At 37.0% G+C, this 13,412-nt stretch overlaps 1 protein-coding gene across 2 annotated transcripts in view; it reads right to left on the bottom strand.

The window, feature by feature from the left end:
• Positions 1–1,258: 1,258 nt before the first annotated feature.
• The window catches only part of IFT88 (intraflagellar transport 88), a 57,190-nt gene continuing 45,036 nt past the window's right edge, over positions 1,259–13,412 (bottom strand). For both annotated transcript variants that reach the window (XM_042458301.1, XM_042458302.1), the window contains 4 exons: positions 13,178–13,284; positions 7,806–7,866; positions 2,223–2,324; positions 1,259–1,412 (listed from right to left, as the gene is read on the bottom strand). In XM_042458301.1, coding sequence (XP_042314235.1) covers positions 1,291–1,412; positions 2,223–2,324; positions 7,806–7,866; positions 13,178–13,284 — 392 coding nt within the window. In that variant the 3' untranslated portion in view covers positions 1,259–1,290. The remainder of the gene's footprint in view (positions 1,413–2,222; positions 2,325–7,805; positions 7,867–13,177; positions 13,285–13,412) is intronic.

Below are 13,412 nucleotides of genomic sequence, written 5' to 3'. Positions count from 1 at the left end.
AGTGAATAGCGTGACAACATATTCTTGCTAGATGCTTTACTACAGGCATGTAATATACTGTAATTCTTTCATAGGTATGAATAAGGACTATTTAGGGAACAAAGACTATTTGACTGTTAGTAGAAGGTGTATGGAAATTGCACCAGTTGCTATGAGGTGCCGTCACTTGGTTTCAATGGCTGGAATCCTAGTGATCTATTCCAAATAAACCTATTCAATCAGTTACTGAATGGTGAGTCAATATGTAGGTGAATCCAATTGATTTAATGACTCTGATCCAGTTGGGGCCAATGAGTTTTAAAAAGCCCGTTGTCACAGTTAGCAAGGCACAAATATATTCAATATGCAAGCAATTGGTCTAAGATACTCTAGACCCCGATTGTGGCAGTACTGCCATAAGTGAGTCAGGGCTGCAGATTTAACCAAATAAGATTTAATCAACCGACTTGCCAAATATTGTAAAATAGTGGTCAGTTATTTTTAAATCAAACATCTACAATTCCTTTTGCATATATCAGGTCAATGTTTCCCAACCTGGTCTCTTCCACATGTTATGGGAAACAATTTGCATTAATCTGAACTAACATGGCCAGTGTTGAGGGGTCATGAGTGGTGAAGTTCAAAATGTTTAGAAGACATCAGCTTGACAAATTCCTCCTAGACTTACACTAAATTCTCTTTCTAAAATATCCAGAAAAAAAAGCCATCTCTTTCTCATGGACTCATTTCAGTTAGCCTCAAAGTTACAAATATTTCATTCTGTTAGGTCTGCTAGTTTGTTTGGCGTTACACTTACATATAATATGTGTGTAGTTTCTGATATGCATGATTTGCCCCACCACCCACACATGTATATGGGCAAAAGGCTTAGTATCATGCCACCTAAAAAGCCATGGGGCTACTTTTCTATGACACCACTTTATGAAAATGGATGGAAATAGGCTATTTACACGATTTCTTACCACCTATATGGTGGTAAATGCATGTGCAAATCTATGATCATGCACAACATTTCAACCTCAGGTTGTTCACTGACGTCTCCCTGTCATCATTTCCCTTTGGTTAAACCTTTGGCTGGAAATAAAAGACTGAGAAATAAAGTAGAACTCAAACAGTTCTCATTGTCAACAAGATTTGTACACAGGATTCAGGCTCTAAACATAAAAAAGTGTTTACTTGAAATCCACAGTTTGATTAAACACTGTTATAATAAATATAGGAATTTTCACCACCTTAAAAACCAGTTACGAAAAATAACCTCCCCCCCCCCCCCGTTTCCCCCATTTTCTTTTATTCAGGAAGCAAATCATCTCCTAGTTCTTCATCAGCAAATTCATCTTCATCCATTCTTTTCTTCATGGCAGTTTTTGGTCTCTCAACTTGGGGTCCAAGTGGGTCCATATAGGAGGCATCTAAGATTTAAAAAGGAAGGAAGAGGAAAAAGCAAGGGGGGAAACCAAATAGAAGTTATTCTCCAAGAAAAGCAACAATGTATATACATGTGGCCTTCCAGATGTTGTTGGACTTCAACTCCCAGCATTCCTCGCCATTGTCTAGGCTGACTAGAGCTGATAGGCATTACAGTCCAACAACATTTGGAGTGCTGCATGATTCCCACTCCTGTTTTATAGCCAGGAGTGGTCTGAAACTCTGCCTCAGACTATATCCTGTGCCAAATCCTGTTAAACTGCAGAGGTCTTTATATCTCTGATATCCCACCTACTCCTCTGCTTTAGTTACAAAATTCTGCCATCTCTTGCATCTTGGCTCAATTTACTTTATTAACATCCAGGCACTTTGTTGCTGCAAAAGTGAACAATTCACCTCTGAGGGACTAAGGAATCCATAATAAAATTGGCACAGACATGTTTATATTCTCCACAGCAATCCAATCCAATTTAGACATGTATAACACAATGCTGTTTATCTTTACATGGAAATAAGTCCCACTGCATAAAATAGCACCTGCTTGCAAGTAAATGTGCACCAGACTGAAGCTCATGTGACCGTGAGACCAATATACCAGCTAGAAAATATGGTTAACATGATGTACCTTGGGTGTTTTTTTAAGCTGTGGATGTTTCTCTGCTATGAAGTTTCATTGAATTATTTTTTTTTCATGATAGAAATTAATTGCACAAATGATTTGAAAATATACACTTTTATCTATTTCCTGAGCCCTCCCAAGTGTATCAAACCAAGCTATGAGACACCTTACGTACCTATTTCTTTACTAACACTGCTTTCATATGGGTCATTTGTCCCTGGCAAAGACTTCAGTTTAGCACTCAGACGTTCCCCTTTAACAGTAATGCTACCAGGATCTGGCAGAACAGAGAAAATGTTTAATAAAATATCAGGTAGATGATATAAAGGTATTCCTTTTCAACACAATAATAGTATTAATTGTTTACATTTTAGAATGTATTTTAGAATGATGTTCCATGAAGATAGGCTAGTTCGTCCTGATCACAGTTGAATCAGGAAACTGAAGTTTAACTTTTTCCTACTATAATAAGAAACCATGATAAGATCCTAACTTATGTCTAAAATGGGTTGATATTTCAGTAAGCTTTACAACTAATCTATGATGCAGGTCAGTATTGTGATATAATAAAAAGAAGATGTAGTGCAAGAAGTATGAGTGACTGAACACTATTGTATCACCTGGTTTTCTAGTTGTTCTCCCCACTCTCCATTCTAATTCCTGCACATATATAGAACAGAAGGTCTGAATGCAAAATTCTGACTATGGGTCTTCTAGCCTGCTGGGCAACCAGTAAAATAGTATATGTCTAAATATATTGGCTGGCATCCTATTCAATATTTATGAGAACGTAAGTCATATTTACAATCTTGTAACTTTTGAGATTCACGTTTATATTCACACTTACATTCAATGACGGGATATAAAGTACTCAAACTGTTCAAATTTTAAACACTACAAATTTCTCTAAAGCTGGTTAGAGAAATTGCACTAACCTCTTACCACCTCTGAGACTGAATTATGCCTACTTTCAGGAGAGAGGGCAGCTAGAGAATGGAAAGCAAGAATGAAAGACAAGACCAAAAAAAAATACAAAAAGGAAACCAACAGTACAGCACATAGAAATACAGAATGATAGACAGTATTTAGACTACAAAAAAGACAGGCAAAGAACAATAAAGGGGAACTCTATGGAAAATATTTTCTATCCATGTTAAGTTGGCAAGGAATATACTATTTGAGATTAAAATTTGATATGATTTGATTATAGAATATTTTCCAGACATGTGAAATGGCAGCAAATATGTTCTGCTTGCAAGGAAGCAAAACTGGCCTTAAATAGTTTGAATTAAATCAATGGCTGCTGTTGTTTTGGCCCAGGAGGCAAGACTGGCTGCCATTACCAGAAGGTCTGTAATTGCACCAGCATTGTGGGAGCCTCAAACACAATCCAAAGTGTTGCCCAAAAGCCCTCAGCACTAAGCTCATCTTTTCAATACAACCAAATACAGTAGCCTCAAGATGAACTGGTGTCAAGTACCCATTGCTCAATGGTTGCAGAGAGAAGCTGACCTTCAAAGGACCAGCATGGCATGAATGACAATCTACATCCTCTCTCTCAGCAAATAAGAATATTTAATGCCCCTAACAATGCCTGGTTTGAGCAAGATTCAGATGCAAAAGACAGTGTTTCAATAGACTAGCTTATCTGAGTATACCTAGCTAGATACAACTTTTTATTCTATCATTTCATTCTAAGAGATGGTTCAGAAACCTCAGTCTAGTAGAAGAAAGAGCACTTATTATGTTATACCACATCCCTTGGGGAAGGGGAGCACCTTGAGTGTAACATTAGCCCGCTACTACCTGTATGGCATGATATATTTGGAGTGTTTTAAATACGTTACCATCTCTACAACTGTAGGCTGTATGTCACTATCTAGAATAAATTGGCTATTTCATCCTATGCATCTGTGCTTAGTTTCAATGTTTTCTGGAGGTTTTTTATTCATAATAGATCTAAATAATTCATACATATACATAAACTTATCTATATATTCTATAAACCTGCAATGCAATGTTCTGTCCCTTGAAAGAGAAATGAGTAGATGTACATAGAGACTCTTTGCTTGTATTTGCTGGTATAATCAATGTAATAAATAGGAAATTACACTTATGAACAACTGGTGATATTCATCATACTTTTAAATTTAATTGGGAAATACTAATACCTAATATTAATAATGGCAAACATGGTTGGAAAAGCAAGTTAAAAACAAACCATAAAGTGAAAGTTGCTTTGGTTTTGCAAAGTAATTACTGCAGCAAAACAGGGCATACTTTTCATTCTTAAGCCTTGGCACAATACATTCAACTAGAAAGAGTTCTAATTTCTCAGTAAATATTTTTATGGTCTGGATCCAAAGAATGATGTAAATTGTTCTGCATGCCTAAGTAAATGAGCTTTCAACTTACATTTCTGAACCAGGGAGCTCCTATGGGGAGAATAAAATCGAGGGGAGTTTTTAAAAAGCAGTTTGTGATATGGAATGGGGGGAAGACACACTGGACATTTATCATGAAGATTCATTCTGGATTGGTAAAGAGGAGGTGTCTAACACACCCATTACTGCCCAAAGACAGAAATGGAAGAGCATGGGACTTTAAACTAACTGGCTGCCTAGATCACCTTGGCTCCCTCTCTCAGTTTCCATTCTAGACAAGCTGTAAAGGAGAGTTCATGCAAGAAATAAAACAACAGAAAGAAAGATACCACTTATTTCCTCTAGAGTTCTGACTTCCAAATAACCAATCACTACAGGAAGGTATGAAATCCTCTTCTTGACCTGAATGAACCTTAATAAAAAGTACCCAATGTCTAGGCTACTGACAGAAGAAATCCATGTACAATAGGAATATAAAGGGCTTTGCATGTCTTAAAAACAATAATGTTTACATTCTACTCAGTAACACTTCCAGTAACACCCATCGGTAAAAGATAGCCTCTGTAGAGTTGAATATGTCTCTGGTATTCTTTGATGGTTTCCCACTCAATTATTTATCGGGGCTGACCCTGTTTAGCTTCCAAGATCAGACAGAATCTGGTGCTTTTAGGGTATTTGGTCAGAGGTAACCATCTTCATGAGAGCCAGTATGGTATAGTAGTTTGAGTGTTGGACTATGACGCTGGAGACCAGGGTTCATTTACCCACACAGCCATGGAAACCTACTAGGTTTCCCACTGGATCACTCTCGCTCAGCCCAGAAAACCCCGTAACAGGTTTGCTTTAGGGTCACCAAAGTGCGTTCTGTAAACCTCATAGTGATAATAAACACAATTTGTTTGGTTGTCATTATCTTAAAAGACAAACCACTCAACTCTTTCCCATTGCAACCAACAGATTTTAGCTTTAGCTGGACAGCTCCCTTGGTTACAGCATATAGCTATATGAAAAAGCAGCAGCACAAAGTCCTGTGCATCAGCAGCAATGGTGAGGACTGAAGGTGATGAAAGGTTTAGTAATAAAAAAAAAGGAAACTTAAAGTAAGGCTTCTTGGTTTTGGCTGAGGTTTGTCATTAATTTGCTATAGAAGACATTATGAGATCTTCATAACCAGGTGGGTGGGGGAGAGTGCTGAAACGACTGAACTGTTATTATGGTTTAAATTTAGAGAATGCTGCTGTTCATTCAAGAATAAATGTTCCACTCAGGGGTGGAGTGTCCCAGAGATGCAAAATGGATGTTGGGGCTCCACTTCTTCTTCCTATAATATAACTGTGTTCTTTTAAACAAGTCACTTATAATTGGATCAAATTCTGTTACAGCAGAAATGGGAATTTTGTGGACTTCCAAATGTTGCTGGACTGCAGGTCCCGGCATTATTCACAATTGGATATGCTGGTTAGGGTTACTCAGAGTTACAGTCCAATAACATTTGGAGGGCTGCCCAGTTCTCATCTCTGTGTTAGCATCTTTTACTCTAAGACAAGATTGAGGCAGACACATACCACCACCTACAGTTCAGTTCCCCATTGTAAGAGAGCAAGATTTCTTTTTCCTCTTTGCCCAAGTCAAGGACAAGGGAATCACACAGAACATGGCAGACCACATGCCACAACTAGTGGGCTGCATTTTGCCTTCTAGGTCATAAGCTATGAAAGCCTGTTCTAGAAGATCAATTTCAAAGAGAATTAAGATAACTTTTTATGATGTGTTAAAAAAGTTACTCCCTCTTCTATTCAAATTCACTGATCAGTCACCCTTACATACCCGAAATCTTGGAAATGACTTGAATTTCTGGTCTGAATACCAGACCAGAGGTGAAAATGAATTATTCTTCCTGTCACATTTAATTTTAATGAATAGTGGAAATGTTCTCCTAGGTCCAATGGAGGGCACACATTGCCACACTGATTTCAGGAAGTTGACCAACCCACTTTATAGCTATGGAGGAAATCTATACATGTGCCTCATTATTTTTTTTCTTCTCATGGACCATGTAGTTGGATATTGGAGGTAATATATCCGCTTCCCAGGCCTAGCTATAACCCTGTAAAATAAATTTTTGATAATTTAAATTCTAAAACACCAAACAAATATGCATCCTACTCCCACGAAGTAGACAACATTTTAGAAATATCTTCTTTGCTTTACTTCCAAGCAAAATTATTGTTTAATGTTAAGCTTATTTTTAATCTACTGTACTAATTTTCTTAATCATTATTCTGGGTTAAAGCCATGGGTGGGTACCCTGTGAACCTCCAGAATTAGTGAACTACTGTCATGATCCTTCACCATTAGTGAGGTGGCCAGAGGCTGATAGCCATTGGAATCTAAATATCTGAAGATATGTTGTATTATACACTACTGGCAACTGGATAGTTTGTGCTTCATGGCTAAGCATGGCTTTGCTTTCTAATTAGTACAATACTTAAAAAATTCTAATAATGGATTGGTGTTATAGAAAAAGCCAAGACATGTCTGAGGTTTCATCTGCACTGCAGAAATAATGCATTTTGACACCATTTTAACTCCCATGACATCAGAGCTCTCTGACAGGAAAGGCTAAATATCTCACAAAGCTATAAATCCAAGAATACCACATCATTGAGTCATGACAGTTAAAACAGTGTCAAGCTGCATTACTTCTGCAGCACAGATTCAGTATAAGTCTGAAGACGACTGAAAAAATAAAATAAAATTCTTTTCTCCCTCCCCTCTCATGAATCATTTGAAATGCACATGCACACCATTGACAACTATTATTTTTAACGTATTTATCAATGTTGAATATGTTTACTCCATGTTCACTTCCTCTGTGTGCTCTTCTCTGTCCCCCTCATACTATGCCCATTTCTGTGACTTTCAAATAATTCCAGTATCAAATTGTTCTTGTAGGGCATATCAGTAATGTGCAGGTTGAGACCATAGAGATGATGTAATAATTCAGATCATTACATGGTATATTTGTTTCCAGAAATATGTTTTGTTTTTTAACTTTATTTTTTTTTAAGAATAAAATTGTAACTGCAATACAAAATTAACTGATAAAATGAACCACAAAAATACTGCATTATCAGTTTGGGAAGTTAGTACATTGTAACTCTGTAGAGGCCTGGGAAAAAGGAAGACTATAAATAATGTAATGGATGGTAGGAGTGGGAAGAAGAATATATTGTAGTTTGTCATCCATATGCATTTTCTAGATGTGACCATAGAAAGCAGAAGAACTATGGTAATTTTCTGTTTTGTAAGTTGCAAAACATACTAAAAATATTTTCACATTGGATCTGAATCCTGAAAATCACAATACTTACCACCACCAGCACTCCCTTCTCTGCGGGCACGAGCGCTGCCATCTCTGCCAGACTTGACACGCTAGAAAGCAGTGGAAGAAACAGACAGATGTTCTGTGTAATGTTACCATCAACAATTTCTAGAGTGTTTTTCATACATATGGTAAATATATGTCACAGTTCTATAAGGCAGAAAGGTCACATGAAGAGTTACATGTATTGCATTCACATCCCACTTGTCCTTTTTTCCTTCACACTGTGAAACAGGAGAAGCAAAAAGAAGCTGGCACATAGTCATCCAGGTCCACAAGTCAGGGTCCAGTCCTCTAACTACAAAACCACACAAACAATTTAAACATGGTCTATATATACAGATAGCCATATTAGTCTGGAATATCCATATGCACAGGAATCTTGTAGCACCTTTGAGACTAACTTTGCATAAGACGTTGTAGCATAAGTTTTAGTAGAACTGGTCTACTGCTTCAGATGCATGGAGTGAACTGTTGCCCAGGAAGGACAACTGTGTAACAATTCACTCCATGCATCTGAGAAAGTAGACCAAGTCTATGAAAGCTTATGGTACCGCTTCTTTTGTATAGTTAGTCTCAAAGATGCTACAAGAACCATTTGCATAATTATCTAGTTATACATGCAAGTCATCAACAGTCAAGTGAGTAGCACCATTTAAAAAATACTTTTATCTAACTTAAATCACAAAAATACAAAAAGAAAATAACTAAACAACAACTTTAAGAAAAATTAAATATAGAAACCAAGACATTCTATCACACAGAATCCATATGACATTAAAGCCCCCAAGGTTTATCTTAATAAAATATCTTTCCAGAGACTTCAGTGTGTAGAATGGTAAAGCATCACTATTATTATTGCAGTGGTTAATAAAAGGGTACTAGATTTCATAAAAAGAACTGAGTTATTACTTCTAGATTTTTTTCCATGAAAAGTACAGTATATGCCTACACACAGTTTATTCAAGCAATCTGAAATTATGGAGACTTTACAGACTTTGTAAAATCTGGCTATAATCATCCTAGCTAACCAACTAGTAACCAGTTACTTCTTATTCAACAGGTTTTATTTTCTCCTATTAAAAAAATCAACCGTGCTAAAATAGGGATTACCTGCTGATGTATGATTTTAGACATTTCTTCAAAAACTAAGCCCTGTATTGACTGGTAGCAGGACAAAGCCACCACATATGAAGGTATGTACCTGATTCTTGTTTGCATTTCTATCGGTTTAGGGAGCATGATCTGTTTTTTTAAAGAGACACCATGAAGTGCAGCACCATCTATACACTTAACTTTAGCCCATGTCCTTTAGTTGCTGCAGAGGTTGAGCAAAATGGTACTTGAGACTAGATTTCATTTCATCTGTTCTCTACGGAAAAGTTCAGGCTCCTTTACCATACTAATCTAAACCTCTATTACTGTCAAAAGGTGTGTTAATTAAGATACTGTTGCATATAACTTTGAAATTAAACCTTTAATTGAGTCACTCTCCCTCATAAATAACTCATTTGGGGTTTAATTCTATCAATACTGAAGCTTTTACTTGTGGATGTGAGGAGAAATGAATTATTTTAAATATTTATAAGCAGTGTTGCACGTTATCCCCAGCTTTCTAATTTGCATTGCAATTTTGCGAACAATCTACTTATCTCTCTTAGTCTAAGAGTCCAGAATTTTCCATTCCTTATTGAATGTCTATTTATTTGGTCAAACTAATAATGAATTATTAAAGAAAGGAGGGACTAGAGAGGCTATTTCCAAAGCATAGTTTGCAAAAAAAGATCTTATTTCCAAGTAAATCCAAGAAAATCATTGAGTTGAACTTCCTATTACAAAATCATTGTGAACTAAAAATATAATTTACTCCTAATGAAAACAACATTAAAATGGACTTTGCATGTTGTCACTGTATGGCATAATTTAACATTTGGTGTTAAAAGTTGCACATAATAAAAATCTCTGCTCTAACATAATGCTCACACAGATTTGGAAAGTTCAGCAAAGGGATTTCAATAAAACATGCTCCCTTACATTAAAACTGGAAACAGTCAGCTGAAAAAATACTGAAAGTATTCCTCAACAGGACCTCAAAGAAATGTTTTGCGTCTCAAAATCTTGTAAATCCAAAAATGTTTTATTACCGTAAACATTCAAGAGTTAAAGAGAACACATGAAAAGAAATTGTTGCTCTCCAAGTTCTCATGTTTCTAACTTATTTGGCACTAAACTAAAAGTTTTAATTAATTTGTTGCAAAGCATAGATTCTAAAATAAAAACTATAAAATAATTTAAAAGTTCCTGAAACATATATTTCTCCAAGTAGGTTGTAAATCACTCCATGGCTGGATGAGTTTCATAATTACTAATCTGTATGCCATGATTGGGATGCTGCACATTAAATGTAATTTTTGTTTCACAGCCTACATTTTGTCAGTTGCACAAACCCTGCCTCTCATTTGAACTTACAGTTAACAATTCCATGATCAGGAAAATTTAACCTTTTATTTGCTCACTTTATAATATACACATTTCACCAATACATCCTTTTGAAACTTCTTAAACTAGATGGGTAATGTATTCATTTCAAATCATAGAATATAGAGCATTAGAAGTGCTATTCCTCAGCAGTTTCTTTTAAAGTAATTAGTAGGCCCACAGGATCCAGGTGCCATAAATAACAGACAGGTGAGTTTTATTTGGCTATACAGTTCTAAGGCCAGAAACCTGTGGAGAGATGGAACTACCTTTAAGTAAAAGCCTCAACATGTGTACAAAATCTACAGGTACATAGAACATATATTTCAACAGTACAGTCTAATATCTGTTTAAATCATCCAGTAAATCAACAATAGCTGATCTGCCTTACAGAGGCACAAGCTGTAGGAAGCTCTTGTTTAACCCTTCGTAGTAGTGCCAATCTTATCAAAAGATAAGGTCCCACCATGGGAGTTTCTTTTTTTTTTTTTAATCAGCTGACAGCACATTAGTTTAATTAAATTCAGCAGGAGAAAGCAAAAGCAACATATATAAAGAAAAATTCAGAACAGCAGCCAAAGGAGAAATAATAAGATATTTTCAAATAAAGAGAGCTTCAAAAGCTTTCTACAAGAAAATAGCCATTAAGCAACACTGGAAACAACTTTGTGTAAGAACGTTGTGTGTAAGAACGTTGACACCATGGGAGTTTCAGTTGGTTCCCTCTCGACTCTCTTTCTGCTGGCAGACAAACACTTTTTTATTTGGGAAGGCATTTGGTTTTAACTTCTTGGGGAAAAAAGGTGCTTTTAATAGGGTGTGTTATGCTTTGAATGTGTTTTAAATTATTGCTACTTTGTTTTTAACAGAATTGTTGTTTTTAATTTTTGCTTAATGTAGAATTTTTTAAATCTGTACAGTACTTTGTTTTGACTTGCAAGCTAGATCAAACATTGATAGAAATGGGGACTGCAGTCAGGAAATCAGAAGAAGATTAAGAATGGGGACAGCGGCTATGAAAGCAGGTATGAAAGAACAAGAAAAGGTTCTAACATGCAAAGATATATAACTGAACACAGAAGTTGGAATCGTACAAGCCACTATTTTCCCTATTACCATATACAGTGGTACCCCGGGTTACGAAATTAATTCGTTCCGCGGCGCCCTTCGTAACCCGAAATCTTTCGCAACCCGAAAAAGCCATAGGCGCTAGCGCTGGAAGCCGCGATTTCGTGCGAAAAAGCGCCGAAAAGCACCAAAAAATTTTTTCGTAAGCCGGAAAAAAAAACGTAACCCGGAACAGTTTTTTCCTATGGAATTTTTTCGTATCCCGGAAATTTTGTAACGCGGTGCTTTCGTATCCCGGGGTACCACTGTATGGATGTGAGAGCTGGACAGTTAAGAAAGAAGATAGGAAGAAAATCAATTCATTTGAGATGTGATGCTTGAGAAGAGTGCTGAGGAACAGCTAAAACAACAAACAAATGGGTCCTGGAGCAGATTAGGCCAGATATCTCCCTGGAAGCTAAGATGACAAAACTGAGGCTGTCATACTTTGGACACATCATGAGAAGTCACGACTCACTGGAAAAAACAATAATGCTAGGAAAGGTGGAGGGAAGCAGAAAGAGCAGACGTGTGCATGCTAGATAGATGGACTCTATTAGGGAGGTCATGGGTATGGTTTTGCAGGAACTAAGCAGAGTAGTTCCTGCTAACAAGTAGTCTTGGTGATGTCTCATCCACAGGGATGCCATGGGTAGAGATCGACTCGAGGGCAGTTAACAACAAAAGCTGCCTTGAGTCATGTGATGCGAGAAAGTTGGGTTATTAAATAAATAAATGACATGGGGCTGCTACTACAGGTGGCAGTTTGTGAAATGGGAACTTTAGTCATCCCACAACTGACTTTGACTTTCCAGCTATATTTAAACATAATACCTGTACATTCTAATCACCTTCCAGTCCCAGCTTGTTGCAGAAAAAGTGTGTCATTGTTCGCTTTCACAGCATTTCCTTATATGCACATGACCTGGCCAATCAAATCTGAACATTTTGCTAGTGGTGAGATTAAGTAAGAAGAGCAGAGGTAGCAAATCTCTTGTCTCGAGGACTGCGGCTATGCTGGTTTGGGGATTCTGTGAGTTACAGTCCAAAAAATTAACTTTCCTAAACTCTCAGACAGCTGCTAGAAAAGTTGAGAATGTGTGTCTGCGACTACTGTGGGAACAGCTATGGAAGTAGTTGTGCCAGTTATTTTTTTATCTTTCTTCCACAATTGCTAGTGAGTAAAGCTAGAATAGTAAGGCTAAAAAGACCACAGTAGTGGTTTAAATGGTTAACTAGGACTCCAGGATACCAGGATTTGAATCCCCACATTCAGCCATGGAAACCCGTTTGGTGACCTTGGGCAAGTCACATTCTTTTAGCCTTGGAAGAAGGCAATGGAAACCCCCTCTGATCAAATCTTGCAAAGAAAACCCAGCAAAAGTTTGTCTTATGGTCACCACAAATTGGAAGCAAGGCACACTTTAAAGTACACAACAATTTAAGCTAGGCTACTAGTATTGTAGCTTGTTCCACAGCCTTACTGTTACTATTTAGAAGCACTACTGTCCAGGAAGCTCAGCATGACAGAGTTATGACATCTGAAGTTTAAATCAAGAAAATTCTTGGGATGACATGTAGGAGCAATCCACCACAATTGGGTTTACCCCCACATGCCAACCCAATTAAACCCCATAAGGGATTGCTCCTCCTGCCATTCCAGAATGAGTGTTCATGTAAGACCAATGTCTCATATTTTTCAGTCATTTATTTATTTCATTTGTCTGGATTCAAACTGTACTTTAAATTTTCATAGAACCACCCAACCCAATTTACCTGTTCCCTTATTTCTTTCAGTTTTTCCACTCTCTTAAGCTTAGCTGCATACTCTTGGGTTTCCTTCAAGCCCATGTCTGTGCATAGTCGGACCAAGAAACGTAAACCTAGAAGTACAATGGTTGTAATATTAATGGACTTAAAAGCAGCTGAACAAATAAGCCTAGCACACTGCCTAGCAACAATGGCCAATATCCAGCATACTGTTAAGTGCACTTAATCCCAGTGATTTCAA

The sequence above is a fragment of the Sceloporus undulatus genome, chromosome 3, assembly GCF_019175285.1.
Source record: "Sceloporus undulatus isolate JIND9_A2432 ecotype Alabama chromosome 3, SceUnd_v1.1, whole genome shotgun sequence".
In the NCBI taxonomy this organism is placed as follows: domain Eukaryota; kingdom Metazoa; phylum Chordata; class Lepidosauria; order Squamata; family Phrynosomatidae; genus Sceloporus; species Sceloporus undulatus.
The sequence above is the reverse complement of the archived record's forward strand: the minus strand, read 5'-3'. Positions and strand labels throughout refer to the sequence as shown.